Source organism: Osmerus eperlanus, chromosome 21 (genome assembly GCF_963692335.1).
Source record: "Osmerus eperlanus chromosome 21, fOsmEpe2.1, whole genome shotgun sequence".
In the NCBI taxonomy this organism is placed as follows: Eukaryota; Metazoa; Chordata; class Actinopteri; order Osmeriformes; family Osmeridae; genus Osmerus; species Osmerus eperlanus.
This window is the reverse complement of record NC_085038.1, coordinates 7699166-7724399: the sequence shown is the minus strand read 5'-3', so window position 1 is coordinate 7724399 and position 25234 is coordinate 7699166. Positions and strand designations below refer to the sequence as shown.

General features: G+C 44.7%; 1 protein-coding gene across 1 annotated transcript in view; it reads right to left on the bottom strand.

Moving 5' to 3' along the window:
- Positions 1–16599, bottom strand: part of sema5bb (sema domain, seven thrombospondin repeats (type 1 and type 1-like), transmembrane domain (TM) and short cytoplasmic domain, (semaphorin) 5Bb) — a 35386-nt gene extending 18787 nt beyond the window's left edge. Inside the window, exons 1-3 of the mRNA XM_062446798.1 lie at positions 16462–16599; positions 9192–9253; positions 1477–1692 (exon numbers count right to left, since the gene is read on the bottom strand). Of these exons, the coding sequence (XP_062302782.1) occupies positions 1477–1642 (166 nt within the window). The 5' untranslated portion in view covers positions 1643–1692; positions 9192–9253; positions 16462–16599. The remainder of the gene's footprint in view (positions 1–1476; positions 1693–9191; positions 9254–16461) is intronic.
- Between the last annotated feature and the right edge of the window lie 8635 nt (positions 16600–25234).

Genomic DNA, 25234 nt, shown 5'->3' with positions numbered 1-25234 from the left:
TTGACACGAGCAAGAAAGTGATAGAGTATGACTCAAATCCAAAGTGGCATCTACACAGAGTGCTTTACCATCTAGTTACCATATCATTGTTGTTGCACAAACGCACCAGTCACAAAGGTTATCGTCGGGTAGGTGTGCCCACGGTATGACCTTTACAGAAGTGAAAAGCTATTAGTCAGCAGGACTATTATTGTAATTCTGACACATCTCAAAGAGAGCTTTGGCTCAGCGTCCATAAAATTGTCCCAACTGAGCCTTAGGTATGAACAGTTACACATCGTCAATCTCCCCCAAAATGTGAAATTACAGCCTGCAAAAGGTCAGAGCCACTAAACGTTTTTGATAATGGCTATATAAAAAATGAAAAATGGAGTATAAATATCTAAGGAGAAGATTTATCTTACTTTATAGACACACCCACCATCAAGTCGGCTTTAACTTTTTCAGACTTTGTGCCGACGGACTGTTAATCACTTGTCTAGATTTATGAGCAGACAGGACGATAGGGTGTATTTCAGACTCACAAGCCTACTGGCCACTTTGGGATGACAGCTTTCAAGACCCGAACATTTGATTGGCAGTTTCCTGACAGGAAGTTTCAGCAAGCTGACAGTGGCAGTCATTTCCTTTCTCCTCACCCTTTGACCTTCTCAGAAAACTATGGGGAACAGAAGTCTGAAGTCCTCACTCTCGCTTCGAGACATATCCAGATGGTCTCTGTTTCCTCGTCTTTCTCTCTCCCTCTCTCTCTTTTCTTCCTCTCTTTCTCTGATAACAGTGAAGTCATTTTCCCCATCTAAAATGCTCTCCATTTCAGTCAAGCTGGTGCCCTGTAGTATATCTCTGGCCATTTTCTAGTAGAGTGCTTCATACCAGCCAATCTGTCCCGCAAGTGCCCTCTGACAATGGAGACAGGACAAAGGGATCCTGAAAGAGAAACGCCAACGCTGGGGAAAAAAGGAGGGATATCTGGGATGGATGAAGAAATTGCAGCGAACGAATGAAGGAGAACGAACAGCTCTCATGAAGAAGGGCACCTGATGTACAGTTATGGCTACAAAACAGTTCCTGCTACAGAACACTTCCTGCTACAGAACAGTTCCTGCTACAGAACACTTCCTGCTACAGAACACTTCCTGCTACAGGACACTTCCTGCTACAGAACAATTCCTGCTACAGAACACTTCCTGCTACAGAACAGTTCCTGCTACAGGACACTTCCTGCTACAGAACACTTCCTGCTACAGGACACTTCCTGCTACAGGACACTTCCTGCTACAGAACACTTCCTGCTACAGAACAGTTCCTGCTACAGGACACTTCCTGCTACAGAACACTTGCTGCTACAGACCACAGAGACTCTGCTGAGAACCAGAAAACAGGAGTGTTTACCGATAGAACGGCACCAGACACGGCATGTTGGAACAGCAACCGTGCTTGTTTCTGGTGCCAGGCAGAGTACAGGCGTGGGCTTACCTTGGAAGGAGACGACGGGGTGCTCTTTCCTGGTACAGTGAGGCGGGGGTGGGGGGGGGGAGTCGGGGCCAGGCAGAGGCTGCTGGCACAGAAACAGGGGCAGGAAGATGAGGAGCAGGAGCCCAGAGGGGGGGAGAAACAGTGTCTCCCACGGAGTTGTTGCCATGGTTGTGGGACAGACCACACTCACACCTCTAACTGCTCCTTGGGACAGACCTGTGTGGAGGAGGGACAACGTTTGAATTCAGAGAGCCAATGACACACCATCAATACAGGCAACCAATCGTTTTTCGACAAGGAAAACAGGACACTTGACGTAACAGACGTCCATGAAATGGATTTCGTCACACACAAGACACTTTTTACTCTGAGAATGCGAGATAAGGACATAAACAGGAGAAGAAGCCCTTTCAAATCACAATTCTAGAAGATGACTATAAACCTTTTAGTGACATCAGGACTCTGACCTCTGGCCCAATGGCCTTTGACTTCTCCCTACTCTAAGTCCAGTGTTGGCCATTGGGGTGTGGCCTGGCTCGTGGGACTGACACAGAGCAGACTAGTAGTAAGTGATGACCAGAGCTACACCCATGGCGATGGGAGATGATCTAACAAAGGGTCAAAAGGTTACGACAATAATACGGTCAACCATAACCTCAAACCCAAACAACCAGTCAGCACCGATAAGCAACAAGGATTATTTAGATGTAGACGGACAGGGGTTAAGGGCACTGTGTGTGGTCAATAGTTAACGATTCCCCTAACTTCAAGACCACAGACTACCTGCAAAATAAAGCAATCTGTGGCTCCTTAACCATCTCCTTCTCTCTCTCCCTCATTCCCTCAGAGTAGTCACAGATGTCAAACCGTTCCTCCCTTTTTCATGTGAAGAAGATAAAAAAGAAAGAGAAACAATGAAAAAGAGAGTGAGTGTGAAGAAGTCCTGAACAGCTGTCGTTGCCGTGGCAGCATCCCCTGAGCCAACCAGAGCTGGCACAGGCCCACTCTGCCAACAGCTGTGTGCCCAACGCACTGCGACCACCACGGGCATCAGCCCTGGCAGACACAGTCTGGCACAGGCGTTCTTCCACACACACGCTCTCTTTTTCTGCCTCTCTCTCTTTGAGACACCAACACACGCACTCTCTCCCTCTCTCACAAACTCTTTTTGTCTTTGTGTCTCTGTCTCTCTCACAAACACACACACACACACACACACACACACACGGTGTTCCCTCTGCAATGCGTCCTTGTTACAAAGGGCTGACAACTTTTTACCAAAGTAAAGTTGATCACTGATGTTGGCAGTGAACCACAGAAGGTGCCCCAGACCTGGCTGAGATTAGCTAGTGTTCAGGGGCTGAGCCAACTACCTGCTGGTTGGTAGGTGTGCGTGCGTTGCAGTGTGACAGAAAGTGTGTAAGTGTGTATGGAAGAGGGTATGTGTGCGACAGGGAGATTGTGTGTATGTGACAGAAAGTGTGTGTGTGTAGGTGGAGGGTTGATGCTTGATTGAGAGAGATTGTAAAGTCAGACAGTCACACACAAAAGATTTCGGGGAGCAGACGGATCGTCATGGAAGCGACAACTGTCACTGATGAAGTCAGTGTCAGGCAGAGCAGAGAATAACACAGGTTTGTGTTCCATGTTTTCTACACACACATACACACACACACCAAGCTGCTTATTTGTCTGTCTGTGAATGAGACTCTTTAAAGTGAATGTACGATAACGAAGCAGAGGCCTAAATCTCTTGCATAAGCAGTCCTGTAACATGTACTGGACATGAAAGGGATTGGCTAAAGGTTGTGGTGACTAGAACACTCCTGGCCTCTTTCAGTCCATGTTGTTCCGTGGCCGTGTAGGCCAACCATGAACAAAGCTGTCTTTAATTGAGCGGCTAGCCTGGTCAGGATTTAGAAAGCCAAAGCCAATTAGGCCCAACCGTGGTGTTTTGGAGTAAAGCCTGTAAGCGGTGTTGTGTGCATGATTGATTTGTTATTGCTGGGTGGTGGATGTGGTGGACGGGGTGGGGGAGGGGTGGTCTGGAGAGTGTCTGCCGCCTGCCTCTACCCCCTCTGGTGGGGGGGGGGGGGGGGGAGTTAGGGAAGGGGGATGAGGTTCCTAAGTGGGGTCTGCCTGTCAATCTCTGCACAGTCAACGATCCGATTGTTGATATCGGAAGGTTCGGGTTAGTGTTCGTGTGTGAGGGAGAGGGGAAGAAGGTGTCCCCCTCCACACACACACACACACACACACACACACAATGATTGACTGCAGACAGGGAGAGTTAAGGGCAGGGTTGATGGCCTGAGGGGTTCTGAGACAGACGTGGGCCTCAAAAGAGAGGGGGGGGTGTCTGGAGCTCTCTCTCAAACACACACACACACACACAGCATAGGGCTTTCTAATTAACGGTGCCATTCTCCTCTGGCCTGGCCCAGTTCCCCCACTGCTGCCTCATTCTGTTTGCTCTCAGCCTAGACCCCCTAAAGTCAGGCCTGTATTGACCATGGCTAATCACACTCAATGGCCCTGACCCACCAAATCTCTCTAATGCCTACTTCCAGACCAGGGGTGGCGTTAGAGTTGGCCCTTTATGACCAACACCCCATACAGCTAGGAGCCACAGCCAGAGACAGGGTACGAGAGGGCCTCAAGAAAAGACCAGAACAAAGTGCCGAATGCGGAACTATAGAGCACAGAAAGGGCCTTTTCTATTGGTGCCAAATCCCTTTATGCGAGTATCAAATCTGATCATCTGTGAAAAATGAAGTGGGGAGTGGAGGGGATGAGCGGAGGGGATGAGCGTCTGCTAAATGAATAAATGTAAATGTAAATGATGCAAAGGGCCCGATCCCTGATGAAAAGCCCCTTGGGAAGGAGAGAGGAGAGGAGGAAAGGAGGACACCCAGCAGAGGTGGCCTGAGTCTGGCAGGACTATGGGAACAAGAAGGGATATGAAGGAAGAGAAGAGATGACAGGTTTTCTAGAGAAACTCCCATTACTCGAGGGAAGAACAAACAAAGCCTTCCATGGCAGTGTGCTTCACCATCATTTTGTACTTTGCTCTATTTTTGTCATTGATTTGGCAGGAAGACAGTTTAAATGCAGTGTCAGGAGATGCCTCTGGTTGAACAGTAAAAAGCAGGACACAATGACCACCAGTCATATGTTTCTGTGTGAAAGTGGAAGGTCCTGAAAAGAACAGAATAACACTGACCAACATCGTATCATGGTAATTCCAGGAAATGGACATCGTAGAATAGTTCAATCACTATCTCAACAATTTCAGTCAAGACCGATTCTTGTGGAAGTGTGGTATTTTTCAGTACAATTTGAACAATGGCAGTCCAATGTTTACAGTAGACTTTCAGTACAGAAAAACACCCCTTTGAGAGATCAAATGAGTGTGTAATGGACTTTACTCAATGCAATTTAATCTAAAAGAAAAAAGAATGTACCTGAGGTGACCTTAAATGAAAAGAAACTTGTGTTTGCTCCTTCTGGCAGTGCACCAGTTCTGATCAGCCAGACAAAATATCCAGGAGAAATGTAAACACTAAACCCAGCTCAGTTTCTTTATCTTATTTGGGTGGGACCTGTTCTCACTTGACTAGACTTGTCATAGTCAAAGTTCTCTTAAGGTGATGAAATCATATTTCTTATTTTTTCATACAGTACTGTAACTCAGTGCAAATATATATTCAGTAAGTGATGGGGAAATCTTTAGATTTTTTGTTTTGCTCTGTCAAAATCATACAGATAACCCTGGCCCAAAGGGCTTTCAAACAAACCTTTTTTATTTCATCAGGCCTCTGTTCACTCAGAGAGAAGTGTGTTCTTGGGGTTTGCTTTCCTATCCAATATATGGATAGTCCCTGTGCATGGGCTTAGGTCAGTTTCTTTGGTTAAAAGAACATTTTTCACTGAAGAAAATGTGTTTTGTTTTGAAAGCTTGTTAATATCTGTTTTCTATCCAGTAGCAGACTGGCAGGAGGCTACATAAGGGCAGAAGGGTGGAGATAATGGGTCAATAGTGACTAATGGCTGCAACTGTGCAGAATGGACTTGCGTTTGGCCCGACTCAGGCCATTTCCCCCTTGTACCAACCCATGGGGGGCTATGTTCTAACTGAACCATCGTCAGTCAGCACAGCCATGGCACCAAGCCCTCTCCCTGTGGAACCAACCTCTCAGATATGCTGCAACTCATCAGCAGGGGAACGGGCATACATTAAGCCCTTTTTTATTGTGCTGTATTATCTCCGTATTCACCTTGACCTCAAACACAAAAAAACGATTTTCTTGATTGAGGCTAACCCTTGCTTTGGTAAGGTACACATATGATGGCACCCTCGGTGAACACGACCAGATGTTTACCATCCTATCAGGAGGACATTTCGTTTCGATTAGCCCAGAGAAGGAACTTTACAGTCAAGTGATGATGGACGTACATTTGCGTAGGGTAGCCTGCGTGTGCATGTATCTAGTGTGTGCGTGTGTGTGTGTGTGTGTAAGTGCTACTATGTCATGGTCTAATCTATTGTTGGAGCCCCCCTCCAAATCCCTCCCACTTGGCCGGACGTCGCGGGTTAATGAAGCAGCAGCACAGCCTCCACTGCTGCCCTGCCTTTGTGCCCGAGCAGCTCTGGCTGTGAGAGAGCAGGCATGGAGCCGGGCCCAGCGCTCCCTGGGCTTTGTGCTGCTCTATAGAAAAAGGGAACAGGTGTCAGGCTCCCTCTCACTTTCTGAAGCGGCGGTTGGTGTTGACGGCCGCGCTCTCCTAACGCGCACTGACGCGCTACAGGGAGACTCCTGCTCTGCAATTGGACAGGAGATTGACAGCCCGGGTCCAATCCGGGTGGAATGATTAAGAGAGCCCTGCATGGGATTGTGGGAGCTGCTTACAGAGCGGTGGGGTCGCCCTCTGTTTTTCCCACACTTCCTAGAGAGGCGGCCCTTACATGATATACACATGAACTGTCCTGAACTTGTTTTCAATTGACCGTGGAACTCCAACCTGACCCCCCCCCCCCCCCCCCCTTCAACACGTCTGCAGCGTGTGTGTGTGTGCTCGCGCGTGTGTGCGTATGCGTGTGTGTACGCTCGGGTGGGCACGTGTAAGCGTGCATATTAGTGTGTGAGTCTGTGTACACTTCAGTGTTCACCCTAACGTGTAATGGCTTCACTGAGCCAATAAACACAAGACAATACTTGAAGTTAATCATGTGTGTGTCAAAGAGCGATTTAAGGTCCTCATCCTGTCCAATCGCCGACGTTCCCAACTCGCACCGTCCGATAAGCACTTCATTTGAATACAACTAATCTATTGTTGAAAGGAATAAACAGTTAGATTTACTGAATGTTAATCCCTGAATAGAAGATTAGACGTTGCTTTAGCTTAAATGTCAATGGATTCTGTTTTGTGCGGGTAGACATTTTAAAGACTGGCCTGGGCTTTACCCTAAAAAACAGTGCTACAGTGAGAGGCACCACATAGCCTCCTAAAACAAAGCTGTATTATTTGAGTTTGTTGAGAAAGTGGTCGGTTTGGTTTTCTCACCCATGCACCCAGTTAGCCTGAGCCTGTTAACCATCACATCCATGTGATGCATACACATGCCTGGGAGTCCAGTTTTGACCTGCCCCCAAACGTCCAAGTGTTTTCTTCCATTTATCTCCATTAACGCTGTCCAGCATAAAGCTTCCCAAATAGGCTTCAGTAGAACACATACATTTCTTAAGCCATTATTACACACACCATTATCTTTCACATAATATATATCTTGTATCCTTTATTACCATAATGCAAATGTTCTCTGGAAGTTTCCCTGGGGCACGTTGTGTGGACGTCGGGTCATGTGTGAAAGCGGAAGTAGGTGGGAAGCACCATTCGGTCATGGCTCCCCCTCTTTGTGACCATGGCACAACCATTGTGGCTGAACTTGAATACACTGAAAAAGGCCTGCCTGAGATGATCGATCTGGGGTTAACTGAACTTCCCCGAAATTCTGAAAACCCAACCACTGCTAATGTGATCCACAGAAGTCCAACCAAGTGTAATAAGTCTCTATTGTGAAAAGGAGAGACCCAAGGAGAGACCCGGGGGTTGGAGCTTTCCCTTGTTGTGAAGTACTGCCTTAAAATATCTGACATCACAAACAGCAAGAAAGGAAAGGACACTGTCCATCCAGCAGATCTGGACTCCATCCAAACATCATTAAAAGAAACAGGGTAGGACCCCTTTGCTCCCTAACCCCCAAATTCCTCCCATAACAAAGTGGGTTGCAAAACAACAGCCTTCCTTCTCAATGCGTCGGCCAAGCTAACAGTCCAGCAGGTCTACACTGTATTCTGTACCGGCTGCAATTATAACAGAAGACCCATTAAAATACAAAAGTTTGAAACACAACCAGTTAGTTTAGCTAAATTGTTTCACACAAATGTGTCAGGTCAGGCAAAAGGGACACTTGTTGAAAGGGGGACACAGAATTTCTCCCATTAAAATATTCTGAGAGAATGTTCCACCATTTCCTACGCTGTGTTTCCAGCTCCCTCCTATGGTGTGAATAGCTTCTCTGTTTGACCTGCCAACTATCTGCCAATGGTTCCTCTCTTTTACAAGTGAATAGACTGAGTTTAGCCACAGTTAAAAGACACACTAACGTGCCATGGCTGGACCACAATAGAGGTGTGGGTAATTTGCCAAAGCTAATGATGCTACTTTGGCCTGGCTAGAGGAGGAAGATAGCAGAATCTTAACCAGGCACACAGCTGCGCACAGTGCCTATCTGGGAGACTGTCCACATTAAACTCTTCCACATCCCTTCATTAGTAAGAGCAAGCAAGACAGAAGAGAAGAGATATTCTTCTCAAAAAGAAGAATGTTAAATGACAGTAGAGAATAGTATGTTGTCATTAGTTTGTAGATACTTTAGAATCTAAGACAAAACATACTAGTGTTACTGTACTTATAGCTTTTCATGAAGAAAGAACTGGTGATGAATTAACAGGTTATTAGTATAATTACTTGTATTCCAATTATTTGCATATTGGTAAGGGGGTGATTGTCGTAAGACACATTAGAAACGATTTCTGGTTATTACTGTTGCCTGTAAAAAGGTGTATTAAATGTTATTTGGAAATATGTTGTCAAGTTACCCCCAAAAATTGAAAGAACATTTTATGAAAAGCACATAGATCACTTCTATCAACAGACTCTCCACATCAGAGCCACAAGTTCAACATGTGGCTCCACCTTGGGCAAAATACAGACAAGACACATGCCCCAGACAGACACACAGGGAGAACAAAGAGGGCATCCTCCACACAATAGATCCCCCCTGGGGGGCCCCACAAGGGCTCAATCAAAACGGTTACTGTGGAACACGCGTGTGTCCATTCCGTCCGCCCCGACAACACGGGTGGGGGGTGGGGAGGGTGCCACCATGTCCATTAGAAGGAGAGATGGACAAAGTGCTGTCTAACCCTGCAACAACGCTGTCTAACCCTGCAACAACGCTGACAGCGAGAGAGAGGGAGAGAGACAGCGGCAGAGAGACAGATGATGTGACAGTGGGAAAGAAGTGAGAGAAAAAAAATCCAGAACGGACAAAAGAAAACACACAGACCAGCACATGAGATGGAAGAGATGGATCCACTGCCCATTGGAAGAAGACAGAAAGGGGGGAATGAGAAATCAAAAGAACTCACCAGCAGAGCTTCACCCAACGGTCATTCTGAAAGCAACAGGGTGGCACCAGTCCTCCAGAATCCTTGAATTAGTGAGAGAGTGAGAGAGAGAGAGAGACAAACAGAGGGAGAGACCTTGTTACCCATCAGCAAACACATTGGCTAGCCGCTCCCAGTGTGTGAAGGGGGTGGAGTAGTGTGTGGGGGCAGCAGAGAGGTGGTGTTGCAAGCTGCAAAGCATTCCTTTTGGTGAAAAACAAACCGTTAACTTCCTCAATAGAGATCGGGTGTGAGTTGGCGGATATATGTGTGTGTGTGTGTGTGTGCGTAGGACAGTCGGTAGGGGGGCACTGGGCAGTCAGATCGTGCCCATTCCAGGCCAGACAGGAGGGATTGGAGAATGGAGGGTGGGGGGGAATGGGGGAGATGAGGGGGAGTGTTCATTCAGAGAACTACATCCCCCCCTCCTCCCTCCTCTCCTTCTCACACTCTGAAGAACTACACTACCCAGTGTATGAGGGTCGTTATCGTGGGTGAATATACACAGTGGTACAGGAGCGAACGAAGAGGAAAAGAACCAAAAAAAACACTGAAGGAGAATGAGTGATGAAGGAGAAAAAAAACCCACACTTTGTCATTTCCAAGAACGCAGCTTGAGAGACAAATGGAGTGCAGTGGAGAGCTCGAGGCGGCGGCGTAATCTTAATTAGTCTCATTTGCGGGCGTGGCAGGGGCGGAGGGCTGGGCGGAGGTGGGTGGGGGTGTAATTGGAAAATCGCAAGAGTGTGTTCACATGACAGGGCCACTCATCACCACCAACACCGTCACAGGAGATGGAGCCTCCACTGACCCTCTGCTGTACAGCTGCCCTCGGAGTATTCACTCTTCTCAAAGGGCCAAACCAAAGATTCATCATAAACACGCAACAGACACAGCCAGAGCAGCCACATTCAGCTAAAAGCTAGAACGACCGACAGGTAATGAGACTAAATTGAGAAACGTGTGTCCGGAGCGTCCCTGAAAGTTGACCCTCCCCCCCTCGCCCATGTCTCTCACCCATGTCTGAGCTGAGGGGACATATGTTTGACCAGTGTTGTTTTGGTCAAGAGGACCCCCCAAGCCTGACTACCACCTAGCCAGAGGCACCCCACCCCCCTTCCTCCTCCCCCGTTGAGACCCACACATTAGCGTCAACAGTATGGGTGGAGATTAACCAGGAGAGGTGGAGTGGGGGGGGATTTAGATCAACATAACCACTGTGTCCCCCCTAAAGCCCAGAAGAAGGTCAGTTAACTTGCCCCCAGCAGAGTACAGGAGACAACAGGGAGAAAGCTGCATGCCAACAAACAATGGGGTTCATACACGTGTGTGTGTGTGTGTGTGCACGTGTGTGTGCACGTGTGTGTGTGTGTGTGTGTGGAAGGGGAAGTTACATCACGGGCCTAGAATAAATAGGTGTACACTGAAACTCTTGAGGGATCACAAGCTAATATTGACACTACTAATTTTGGATGGCTAATCACGTTGAATTCAGCATGCCGAATGTAGGCCAACACCAATGTTATATTATTCAAAGATAAACACATGCATTACTAGTTATCTCAGGGAGCAAGAGTCAACCACTACTGCCATAAAAACAAGAATTTCAGTCGGAGATAGCAGGCCAGGAATGCAGCTGCAACTGTCATTCAGCTGAGTGCTATCTCTAAAAGATGTGAGGAGGATCTCTGGGGTTTAAAATAGACAGAGATGGTACCATCCATCTGATGTACCTGGCATCTGTGTCCATCTTAGAGATGTACTGATCTCTAAGTGGAACACCTTGTTTTAGTCAAACAGTGGAGAGGTTCAGGGTCAGAGGTTAGCCAAGTCTGGGGAGAGGGAAAAGAAAACAGAACAAGCAAGAGAAACTAACTGCAACTGTAATGCTCAGGTGGTTTGAAAGTCTGAGTGTTTTTTATTATTATTTTTTTTAGGTCAAACGTTCCCTCATGATTAGTCCACGCATGCCATTTCTCAATGCTTGACACTGCTTGAATTCCATGTAGCTCAAACATATATCTGGCTGGACTGTTCGCAGGTAACAACGTCTCTATCGTTCTCGTAGTGGAAGCTAAATTACCCATACTGAATTACAATGTATCTGAATACAAAGTATCTGTAACAAATCTCATAACGGTAGGCTATGTAGCCAACTCTTATGATTTACTGCAGCAAGAATCACACAGCATTCACTGCTCCCAACACATGACAACTCTCAGACTAGAGAGTTCATAGTTGGAGCTCTCCTTGTAGTCATGACAAGGAACGTTTAGCCAGTACTTTCTCCTGACCCCGAACATCTATTAACCCTGACACATAGACACAATTACATTTACATTTAGTCATTTAGCAGACGCTCTTATCCAGAGCGACTTACAGTAAGTACAGGGACATTCCCCCGAGGCAAGTAGGGTGAAGTGCCTTGCCCAAGGACACAACGTCAGTTGGCATGACCGGGAATCGAACTGGCAACCTTCGGATTACCAGCCCGATCCCCTCACCGCTCAGCCACCTGACTCACAATATACTCTTATTAATCATTTACATTTACATTTAGTCATTTAGCAGACGCTCTTATCCAGAGCGACTTACAGTAAGTACAGGGACATTCCCCCCGAGGCAAGTAGGATGAAGTGCCTTGCCCAAGGACACAACGTTATTTTGCACGGCCGGGAATCGAACCGGCAACCTTCTGATTACTAGCCCGACTCCCTCACCGCTCAGCCATCTGACTCCCGATTAATAGCAAGCTTACATGAGAACGTACTAACTAGTATCCAATGACTAGTTCTATTGATTAGTGAATAATGTAAGCACACAGGAAATCCCAATTTCTTCCACAGTGTGTGTGTGTACTGTGTGATAAAGTCTTCAGAAAGACCGCTGGATGGAGGGAGCAACCTGTTAATGTAACACAAATACAGCATAAACCTGAAGATAGAGAGAGAGAAAGAGAGCGAAAGAGTGAGAGACAGCGAAACTTTCGGCCATATTTAATCACAGGAGAGAATGGTGAAAAGGTTGATCTGTTTACGAGCTGGGTTCCACAGTCATCCATCAGCCAATTTCAGCACACAGAGATATGTGACTTTCCCCCCGCATCAGAGCCCAGACTACATAAACAAGGGCAACACTAAGCCTAAAAACCAGCACACTTGGAATTAAACACATTATAAATTGAGTGGGAGTTTTTTTTGTTTATTATTAAAACGTCATCGTAAACTTTTACAAAGCATTAGGATGCAGTAATGAAGATTGCCATAGAGGCGAACGGCTAGGGTTAATTTCTGACCATAATATGCTACCAATCTAACTGCATAACATCATCTGAATCGGGCCATGTCTATTCTGTTAAATTACCAGTATTAATTATAGCCATTTCCAAAGGTAGACATTTAATTTAAGAATGGAAATGAGTCTCGGTTCCCAGAGGAGGTAAAAATAAGCCTCATTAAAGTGTAAATGAAGGTGTGCGAGAGAAAGTAAACACTCGGTCTGATTAAGCCGGACAAATATTATTAGCTTACTTTCCTCATCAACAAATCAGTACTCAGACAGCTTGGGCCCCAGAGAAGGTCAAGTTTTCCATCTGACTCTGCATGTACAGACCACACTCAGAGGTGAGGAACCAGGAGTGTGACAGGGCAGTGACAGTAAGCCCAGAGAGAGAGAGAGAGGCAACACTGGCGGCTGGCTGGCACGCCAGGAGACAGGCAAGCGTCGAGCTAGCTAGTTTACAGCCGGGGGAATTAAAACGCCAATCCCAGCGGAGGCTGCCGAAGGTGGAGAAAGCAGCAAGGACATCGAGGATGACCTTTCACTCAAACACACATAACAGCAATTAATTGTGACCATAAATCATGTGCACAGAGGTAAAAAAAAAAAAAAAAGATGAAAAAATGACTTGTGATCTGAGTGACCAACGAAGCATAGGAGACAAATAGGCCGTCCCCTGCGACTCGCCACTAACCTTTACACACCCAGGGAGGCAGGCCATTCATCTCTCTTAGTATCATTGTGCTGCAAACTCCCAAAGCTCTGGAGACTAAGGGGTTCCAAACTTGTGCAAACTTTCAGCTGGTATCATAGGAGCCTCTCCTAACTGACAGAAGTAAGCTCTGAGTTCTGCTCCCACTGAGAGACATAGCAGATATAAACAACCATAAGTGCACTCAAGGAATAGGAATACAAATCAAGGTTAATATGATTTGTTTATAGGACAGATGATCATTTGTGCCACCAATACGAATTATATGGATACTTCCCTTGAGATTTAAACTTTTAAAAGGTTTTCTTCTGTAGCTATTTACTAGCCAGTCGAAATGTTATCATACTAGATAAGCCACAAGATCTTCTTATCTGAGGTGGATCAAAGAACATATGATTAGTGTGAGATATACTACTTCAAAAGAAATATTTCCTCAAAACACATTTTCAGTCATCGGTACCTGGCTCCTAACATGAAAGCCCATTTTTCCGAGCACATTCCTAACCCATACCTTAATACTTGGAACTGCCAAGTTCTCGTCCTCGTCAGAATGGGGTCTGCTGTCTGTGATCCCTCAGATGTACTGGTAAAGTAGAACTGAGACATACATATGACACGTGTGATTTTTTAGCCCATAAATGAACAAGTGGTAGAGCCGGAACATGAACACTTGATAACATGTCATGGCTTGAGCATGTTTTTGTCAACAAGCACACATGTAAGGTTCTCCTGTAGGGCACACGTCTGTCTGAATTTCTAGACCTCATCGATCAAACATGTCCACGTTTGGTCCCTCGAGCGTGATCTTATCATCTATTCAATCTGATGGGCCTGCTAAACAAACATGACACGCAGGGAGCTCACTCAAATTCTGCTTTTGTAAAGTAAAACGAAAGTATTTTAGCAACCATGACCATGGCGACAATATACTGTCATAAAAGAAAGTAGGTAGCCAGGAGCCTGCCATGATGATAGAATGCTGATCCTTCCATCCATAATAATACTAGCACTCCATCTCCCGCTCTCCCTCTCTCTCTCTCTCTCTTGTGTATGTGCGTCATCATGCAGAGAGAGAGAGAGAGAGAGAGAGAGAGAGAGAGAGAGAGAGAGAGAGAGAGAGAGAGAGAGAGAGAGACAGAGAGAGAGGAGAGAGAGAGACCAAGAAAGAGAGACAGAAAAAGACAAAGCGATGAAGAGAAAAAGGAAAAGAAAGTCAGTGAAAGAAATAGAGCGCGAGAGAGAGCGAGAGAGAGAGGGTACCTGCCAGGATTCTTGCCAGGCTGCTGCATAACATAACACAAGGAGTCAGGGCCAGGTCAGAGAGGAGAGGTGAACAGAGCTGGCAGTCCCAGGGTATTGACACAGTGTTGACCCCTAGCCCCAGAGTCTTAACTGCATCAGCTGGGAGCCCAGCAGTTTTCAACCATTTAAAAAGGTACACGAGGGGCATGGAGAGATGGGACAGTGAACAAAGCCACACATCCTAGAAGACGGTGAGACCAACCCCACCCATGTGATGAACTCCAGAGGGCAATGGCATATCTCATTTCTGACGTAATCTGTAATATATAACAAGGTATTGACATATGGACATCCGAGCCACGGAATAAGACAATCAACGCTGCCAAAGAGCTATATTAGTGTAACACTAGCTAGCATGAGAGTTAGCTCGCGAGGGTGGGTCTCCATAGAGTCCAATGCTAGCCAGACGACTCTGGGGAGCATCCATGGTGAACCTCCCCTGACTTTCCTCTCCACAGGCATCAATGGGGTCCTTGTCCACCACATAGCACTCCACTGTGAGCCAGGGAGGGGGGGCCTTGCACACAGAAATATTGACTCAGAAACATCAAACATTTGGCTGACCCGTTTTCAACAAGCGTGGTTGTGTTGCTGTTTGCCTCTCCTGTGGGTGCTTTGGGGTTTACCTGCTTACTCTGGCTATAAAAAAAACTGTACTTTTGAATGATTCCAAACATACTTGCACAAGCGCACGCATACACACACGGTCACCTATTGAATGACAGGGTTTGTGAAAAGTGACCACATAATCCCCCCCGCCTCCGGACCCTGACCAAAGATGAACCATCCACCATTGCCTCCCCCCACTCTATCTCAGTCTGACCTCAGCCAGTGAGACAGACAGCAGCAGAAAGTGGTAGGATGTGGTCTCCAGGTTTGTACCTGTCTACCAGGTACTAAAATGATTTAATGCTGCTCCATTTTTAGCCCCACATTAGATGCTGGTGCCTGTACTGTGCCACTCCAGTGCCACAGGAGTGGCAGCATGCGTCAACCTCCAAGTGTACGCAGTGAACCCCTGATGGTAGGTGTTGTTAGGCTGAGAGCATGCAATTTACATAATGCTGCAAACAAGAAGATGAGGAACGAACAGAGGTAGTAGTGGTGGTGGTGGTGGTGGAGGGAGGGGTGGGGGGGGGGGGTCGGTGGGGAGGGGGTGGAGCATGGCATCAAGCCATTAAACATCTAAAGGGTACTTTCTGAAAGCCCCGGAGGAACATTTGAGTTGTTGGGACAGGAGCTGAAGCACTTGAGCTGGAGAGGAGGGGACCAGAGAACCCGGGGAGAACAGACAGATCTCTGGACAACCCAGACCCCCTCAGGTCCCGAGCGCTAAATCAATGCTCTTACTCTCCGATAGCTTTAACATGCACAAACATGCATACCTCCCTCTCTTCCTCCATCAATCAGTCCTGCTCTAGTTGACAGCACGCGAGAACTTGTCACCTGGTCTGTTTTAATGTTTCAACTGACCCTGTGTTAATTCATTTTATAGAATATAACGAGGGTTGAGATAATAACACAATACGATTTTTTTGTATAAACGGTTGGAATTCATTAATTACTCAACTCTGCACTCTATCGATCTTTTAAAAAATAGTACATTTAAGGAAATGCAAAGTTGAAGATGCGTCTGGGACGGACAAATTAGAATGACTTATTTTTACACAGAAACAAATCTTAAATAGTCAATAGCTGACCCAAATCTTCACAATCGGTGAATACTACATAATAATGCAATAGGCTATTTGAAGAGCCACTGATTTTTTGTGATTTTTTTCTCTATCTAAATCGGAGCTGGTGACATAAATCCGCGATCACTATAGTGATGCGTATCAATAGAAACTTGAACAAGTATCCATTGCACAAGTCAAAGTTTTTTTTATCATACCAAGAAAACAACCAACAGGATTTGTTGCTCAGTGTGTAAAGCAATTACAGCCAAACCATTAATCTTACCTTAGAATATTCGTGCATGCGTATTTGTTGAGAAAAGTTGTTCGTCCTACGGTTGTCGCGGACTTTGCACTACAATAATGCGATAGTGAATGAATGCCAGTGACGTTCCCCACCCTCTCTCATTAAACTCATTCTGCCTGCCTGCTCCGCCAGGCCACCGGTAGGCTCTGTGAAGTTGCGGGCTCATCACAATTCGTGATGACGAAAGGGATGTTGATCCGCGAGGAATTGGTCGTTGTATTTTTTTAAGAAACGATATTGTACTCAAAACGATACATTTTGTGGCATAAGTTCCCACACAACTCAAATTTTATATGTCTTATATATTTTCGCGTAAAACTTGTATTTGACTGTCCTATACTCATGATTGTTAATTCACACACCCCTGCCACAAGTTAGATAGGATGGTCGGTATCTGAAGATAAAACTAACTGGACTCTCATTCATAGGGTGCAATAACAATTCACCCAAGGCAATACAGAAAGTAACGTTTATAAACATTTAAACTTTCTTTATAATTATTAAGATTCCTACAAGTGTGTTTGTTAGTATTCTTTCTCTAGTAACCTATTATGCTCAATAACTCAAGATCTCGTTGGTAAAAAGTTTTTAAATTTGGCACTCTGCTTTGTGGACCTTCAAATACAAAAGAGATGAATCCTCAAGCAGCAGCCAGTACACAGCTCTCCCAGGTTGGGGAGGAATGCTTCTCTCAAGCATCAGAGAAGTCTCAGTGCAATAAAACTGCAATGCCCCTCAATGTCCTCTATTAGGTGCATGAACAGTATTTGATGACCTATACTCATGATTGGTAATGCACACACCCCTGTCACAAGTTAGATAGGATGGTCGGTATCTGAAAATAAAACTAACTGGACTCTCATAAACAGGGTGCAATAGGCAAAGGGTGCAAGGCAACCTTTGATTGGACAACAAACAAGCAAACTCAAAAGTGGACATCCCACTCTCATCTCCATTTCCCACTCATGTATGACTCATTCCCAGTCCTGGCTGCCCATAAATATGCAGCGAGTGGCAGTTTATAATCCCTGTCTGCTGACTCAACACACAGCAGTTGTGAGTGTGTATTATGCCAGACCCAAAGGAATACTGTTAGAACAGTTATATCAAAAACTGTGACAGTTGTAGCTCTGGATACTTGGCTCTTCTGTCATCCTCAAAAAGAAGAACGTTGCCGGGGTCTGGAGCCATTTGTGGAAATACACCTTTTATTCATCTCCTCTAATACAGGTTCTTCTTGCATTAGCTAATTGCATCTGTATCACGTCTTTTCAAATGTACTTTCTGAACATGTCTTTCAAATGATCTTTTTTATTGATATCTACAGGTAGCGTATCACTGGTTAGCCGTTCTACGAAACATAATTCGGTTATCATTTGTGGCACAACAACAGCAAACAAGTGAAATCAATGTAGACATTTGATGTCTTGTACCACTGATGTAGCTTGCTCATTGGAACACAAGCCTACAGGACACCTTTGAGCTTTTGTCCACGAGGTCTCTGTCTCACTGCAGTAGGACCCACGGCCCAACCGTGCAGGAAACCCTTCGGGATGTTAAGATATGCTCATAGCCTTTGAAGAAGGAAAGCATATTTGGGCTGGTTTCATCCCTGTCTTTATTGCTCAGTTCTAGGTGTGCAAGCATCCCTTCTCATCGCATTCCCTTTAGCTCTAATCGTAGCTCAGTTACTGCCTATTGCATCACCTTGCTGTGGTTCATCTGTCTATCTGTCCGTCAATCTGTCTACCCTATTCCGCTACACCTACATCAGAGGATATGAAGTCGACCTGACAGAGCAGGTGTACTCCCATTATGCTCAACTTATTGAACGCTCTTTCTGATCTGGTTCAAATGGAAGATAAACTCCACATCACTCTCACCGAACTGTTGCCGGGCCGATTAAATCGCACGTTAAAGTGACACTTTAACGTATTCTTAAGTAAAGACTTCAGAGAAAATCGATTGATTGGGCTGATGGATTCTAAAAACACACCAACCCCTATGTCCCAATGCCCACTCTCTTTAAGTGCACTGTAAACAGAATTTCGTGTAGTTGTTTCCAAACTGATGAGTGTTGAGAATCTGACATTGGAGGCTTTGGCATTGATTTTGTCTCCTCAGTAGACAGTAAAACAGGCACAGTCGGATTCTTCCAAGTGGAAACTGACTGGCCCCTCACATGTGACCAGCACTTAATGTTGTATCATGGTCATTGACCAACATCCAACATTATAGTCAGTCTTTTATGAATAATCCTAATTGTTTATTCATCAGGGTTTGCATTCAGGCGAGAAACGAGACATTTAGTCATTAATTTAGCTAATGACTGATATGGATGACACATTGTAGAACCACAAACTGCCAGACTGAAACTGCAGAAAGTGTACCAAGAGTGGCTGTGTCCACGAGTCTGCGGGGGTTCATACTGTTATCTACTCCATCTGTGTGTGGGGTTATGTGCACTTCATGAGCATGCACAAGCCTGAGTATATTCTTCCTTATTTGCATTCACTCCTTGTGTTTAAAAAAAAATCTGCCCTGGATAGTTACTATTTGGATGGTTACTGTTCACTCACCTGAATTAGATTGACTGAGAGAGTGTGAGGACAGAGGTTGCTCCATTTTAAGTGTCTCCCTTCCCCCCATCCCTCTGCCCTTTAATAATTTACACATCTGAAGAAGGGGTCTTAGGTCCAAGTGAGCCATCCGATGGCTTTGCATTCAACATTTTGTTTAAGAATGTTTGTATTTATTATTCATAAGGAAGTGACAGGGATGTTTATTCTTAAATTATTGACCGGTTCACTCAACCTCAACAATCAACCCTTCAAAGTTTCAGAAGGTGATGCAAATACAGTGTGTCATGTAAGATAATAGTTCTATTTTTCTCAGAATGCATGTTGTACTCTAAACTAATCAATTTAACAATATAGAAAGCCTGAATATCAAGCTTGATACTTGATGTTTTGTTAATTGAGAAAGTAGAAATGGATAGTACGTTAAACATGGACATAACTGCCCTGGAAATCTTTTTTTTATCCTGTTCAAAGATCTGTTATTTCACAGAATTACAGTGAACAAGTCCTTGATAAAGTTAATCACACTGGCATAAAGTTATCGAAGCCTGACGCTGCCGATGGAATTAGCACTCCTGTGGGATAAAAGAGAATGTCAGGCCTGATTCTTGGAAATTCAGCTTTCAGTGGACAAGGCCCTAATCCACTGTTTGTGTTTCCCATAGACACATGGGCAGGTGGCTTAGAGGTTCCAGCCGGACATGCTCAAACGAACTGCCTCCCACTGTAGCTCTGGCCTGCATTACTGACTCACATAACCCTGCTCTGCTATCAGTGATACACAAAGGCAGGGGTCCAGCTTTCAAGCCCAGCTCTCAACTACAGTAAACTGACAGTGCAGTACTTTCCTGTTTGGGAAATGAGAAATAATTGATATAAAACTAACAAGGTAATCTGGATGTAACTGTTGGTCCCCGGCCAGAATTGACATTTTGGGAAAACTTACTGCTGTTTTTGTTTGGCAGTGTTTAGTCATGGTCGTGTCCCTCAGCATTGGAGCATTCCATGGGGCTAGCATGGGACTACATTATTTTCCAGAGGAAGTTTTGAGTGATCACATGTTGTTATAGCAATCTCATCTTTCCCTCCAAAACACATGGACACACACAAATAAACAGACACACATTCATCTACCGGCATATAACTTTTTAAAATATACGTTTTGGGCTTTTGTCTGCTTTATTTATAGATGAAGTTGGATAGAGAGACAGGAAACAGGGAGAGAGAGGGGAAGACATGCAGGAAAGGGTCCTGGACGAAATAGAACCCGAGGCCCTGCGGTAAGAATTTAAGATTTTATTGGGATCCAGAACATTGGCACTTCCTGGGTTCCACACAAAACATAAAAACATGACCAAACATGACATGAGCAGATAAGAAACTCAAAGACAAAATAACCACAGGAAATAAAAATCGGACTATATTCTACATAACATATTACCTAACATATTCTCATTCATAAATATTTATATACATTCATATACACTGAATTCATAAGCACTACACATACAGCATGTATACATACAAAGTGAAATCTTACAACAAATTCATAGATACATTCCCATCCATGCAACCACGACTCGATGCAAAACTGTTCAGGCCTCAGCGCTCTAACACGGCAAGCCATCTGGGAATCCAAAGTCTGATATCAGAAGATCAAAATCAACAAAAACCTTAGTGTGCACTATCCTTCCTCCTGTGCATCTGAGATCCCTTCTTAATAAACTCTAGATCGCTCTGTGCCAGAAAAACACTGGGAGCTCAGAACTTTCTAGAAGGCACCGGTGGAAGGTCAGAGAGTTCGACCAAGTTCCATTTGATCGTTCTCAATATCCATTAAGTAAACAATGGGACCAGACCACGTTCTGATCACTTGGCAGTGAGTATTAGAGGCTTAATGGGTTTTCTATTTACAGCGCTCAAGCAATTAGCCCCTCTAATTACCTGGTAAATGAAACGGGAGGGTGTCTGAATGGGCTTGGCAAAGGGAGCCCAGAACCTCAGGGTACTTCGCCAATGACATCAGTTGGACAACAAGGCTGTCCAAGATACTGGTGATACAACTCTCCCAGGCCAACACCCCTTGTTTACAATGGATCATTGCATTTAAAGCTGTCTGGTCCTGGTGTCATAAATAGAATGCTCCGGCTCTTGTAAGCGTGGGAGCTCCTTTGTGCGGTGGCATATCGGTTTCTGTGAACATGCATGTGTGTGTGTGTTTGCATATCTGTTCCCGTGAACATGCATGTGTGTGTGTTTGCGACTCACCGTACTTGTGCATGTCAGAAGTCAGAACTACAGTGGGTAGACGTGTCACTACAGTTCAAAGCTGGATTGCGCAGGTCTCATTTACAGGTACACATCCAACCCTCTTCTTCATCTTCCGGCTTTCGTCACTCAAGTTCAAACTGGAGCACAAGGCCATAAATATTCAACTGGGGTTGAAGGATGCACTCACGTTCACTTACAGTAAAGGGTTGTTCATTCAGGTTTTTGCCCATACATTCAAAAACACTGTTGTCTACACAGACAGAATGCTTCACAAAGCTTCTGAATGGACCGTCGCTCCATGGACATGGCAAAAAGAAATCTAAAGGTTTTTTTTCCTGTTCTATATTTCTACATTTAGCATTTAGCATCACGTTTAGGACAAACATTAAAAGCTACTGATGAATGTTCAGGTCTGATGTTAAAATCATCAGAACCTAGTTGAAAACTTTTTAGTGAGGGTGAATCACGTACCGTCCACTGACACAATCCCTTATTGTACCCTGTATGCTGACCCTGGCACGGCTACATCAACACCATGCTCACACACCGGCACGGCAATGTGTTGAGGCGACAGGCTCACCCAGTCGCCTGTGGGTGAAACATTATGAGTGATTACCAGCATGTTATGGTGCCAATGTTAAGGCTGAGTGCACAGGATGAGCCAGCAGTGTCCTTTTTTTAAATCACTTTTTTTTCTTTTCATGAGGTCATAGTGGACAGTGGGCATGGAAACAGGTTGGGTTGCAGTCTGACTGGTTTAAGCTTTGCTACTGGTTAGACTCAATTCTCAGGTGTGGCTCTTTGTACAACACTGAACATAGAGCAGACATTCTGGTTGGTCGATAAAACATGGTGACACGATGACTTGAGTAACCCCACTGAAATAAAATAGAGCAAAAACAGCTTAATCCTCCCTTTTAAACTCTGCTAATCCGCTCCTCAGCATCCGCTTGTTAACGGATTTGGGTGATCAAACTTTCTCTTAACTTGTGAAGACATAATTCCTCAAGACAATATTTGAATTGTAGTAAGGAGTCTTTTTTCTTTGCAGAATAATTACAACCATATTCCTGAAAAAATATCACTTACAGGCAGGTCGGTCTGGAGGATTTCTCCCCTAACCACATATTCCATGACATCTCATGAGGTGCTAACTTGGGATTTGAGATCAAATTCTGTTAATTAGACGAAAAAGCTTAATAAATTGTGTTTCTGTGATGTTTGGCTCTAATGTGAATGTATTTCCTGTGGATTATCTATTCAATGATCTCCCATGGTGTGCTCTGACAGAGCATTTGGCAGAGAGAGAGCTTCAGAAAGTATCAGGACACAGCTCTTCCAGCCTTAGTTCCAGAGCAAGAGTGAGGATGTGGGACGGAACCCAAAGACAGCTGCTTTGTTCCCCTTCATCAGGACCTGGAAGTGACCTGAGTCACGGTCACACTCTGCAACCCGTCTGGAGGGCTGTAATGACAGCAGTGAGATGCCTGTCGTTTTTATGGTGTGATTTTCATTTCCTGCAAAAGGTCATCAACATGAATCAGAGTGCAATAAAATAATAGGACTAAAGAGGCAGGAGGGAAAAAGAGCGAGTGAAGGAGATAGAGTGAGAGAGAAAGAGAGGAACAAGATAGAGCAGTGGAGAGGGAGAGCGAGAGAGTGAGAGCGAGAGAGAGCTTTTACAAGATACAAGGTAAATTAGTTCAGTGTGTTATGTCTCAATGCTGCCAAAGTCCTTGCTCTCAGAGATGCTGTCTGAGATTCAGCTCAGGGCTCTGTGGTATAGTCTTTTGTTGGGGACAGATTCCTTTGTATGGCAGCAAAATTGTAGTAACCAGTTCTCTTTTCGTCTCAATGTCTGTGGAGAAGGTGTCAATACCTTTCAATGCGCTTTTCAGCAGTTTAGAAATTACGTCAGAAGAACCATAGAATTCATCAACTAAAACCAGTCTGTGACCCCATGATATTTGTCACAATGACACTTATTGAGGGACTTGTTGCACTTGTTGGTTAGTTGTAACTGATTTAATTACTTGCACTCGCTGTGAATTATATTATTGTTGCTTGCTTTCCTCCAGGTACACTCTAGCACTTTCGAGGATCATGTTGTTTAATTATAATTTGTTTAACTGCATGCTTTCCTGGTACCCATTGGCACTTATTTGTTTTTCACAATGTATGTTTCATGTTTTGGCTACCCGCAATGTTTTTGGGCTATCTAGTTGTTTATGATCATTGACCTATGCACTTTTTGTAAAGCTCTTTCTTTTAAGTCCTTTGGATAAAAGTGTCCGCTAAATGAATACATGTAAAATGTAAATGTAATTTCACCACTATGACATTTTCAACTCATCCTCTACCTCATTACAGGTCACTCTTCGGCCAACGTTTGAGTTCAACAAGTTACTCATGCTTCTTGCGCCATAAATACACCATTTCATTCACAGAGAAAGGAGGGAGGGAGAGAGAGAGAGAGAGAGAGAGAGAGAGAGAGAGAGAGAGAGAGAGAGAGAGAGAGAGAGAGAGAGAGAGAGAGAGAGAGAGAGGAGAGCAGCTTGGCAAGTGTTTGAGGACTGGTAATGGAGGAAGAAATGGAAGGAGAGTGGAAGATTCTTCTTATAAATAAGATACACTCAACACCTGTTCACCGCTCAGGTAAGCTCAGATTTTCAGTGAAATTGTGTGCGTGTGTGTGTGACAGAGAGAGACAGAGAGAGACAGAGAGAGACAGAGAGAGAGAGAGAGAGATAGACACAGAGAGAGAGAGAGAGAGAGAGAGAGAGAGAGAGAGAGAGAGAGAGAGAGAGAGAGAGAGAGAGAGAGAGAGAGAGAGAGAGAGAGAGAGAGAGAGAGAGAGAACTGGTTCAGTAAAGGGGTGCAATCAACAGCACAAATTGCTTTTTGTCCAACATTAAAGTTGCAGAAGAAAAGGTTCTGCTATGAATAGTTCACTTTAAGTCCACCGTCTTTCCAGGTAGTCCTCCCAACACTGAGTTGAGGAGAAGCTGTGTATTTGTAGTGAACCTCTCCAAGTTCTCCACAAAAGTATGTTGGTTTCAAAATAAACTAAGGTATCCTAAATGCAGAGCAGAACCATTGCTGGAAAAACATTGCCTTATTTTGGGATAAAAGTCTTTACTCTCATATTGTGCAGGTGCAGCTCTCTAGGCTACAAGACAAGCCCTATCACATTTTCTCTCCTTGCAATATCTCTGTTTTTCAGTAGTCAAATTGTTGTCCAAAACTGAGATGGACGAAAGAATCACTGTCAGAGTGACAGAGTCACTGTGGTATTTTGATAAGGTGGAGGAGGATAGGTGAAATCCTAAGGAGGTTAGGTGACTGAAGTTGACAGACCACATGCTGGATGCCAAAGAGTAATTTTCATACTCTGACGCCATCTGCCGATGTAAATGTTGATTACACTTTAACTTTCAAAATAAAAACTTCTACACCATGTAGACGTACTGTAGGCTACGTAGCAAGAGAGCGACCTTCTCTGGTGACTTGAGACAGGCAGTCCTTCTTTAAAGTGCAATAGAGGAGTTATTTTTTACATTAAAATGTATTTGTATTTAAATAAATGATAAAGTAATCTCAACCATTGTTATTAAATGTCTTTGAATAACAGGTTTTTCTTTGAATTGTCAACGTTGCGTAAAATGTGTATTTTCTCACTGTAGACAGATTAACTTCTTAAACACTCAATGCCCTCAATATTCACGATTTTTGTGTCATTATATTGTTGCCCTACATCTGAAAATGCCCCACAGGGTACATAGGGATTTAATCTCAAGCGACTGCAGAACAGTCGGCGCAGCTCCTTTTACATGTTTCTGAGTGGAACGAGCAGTACGCACAACGGACCGCCGTGCGCGCTGTGAACACCTGTCACAAAGTAA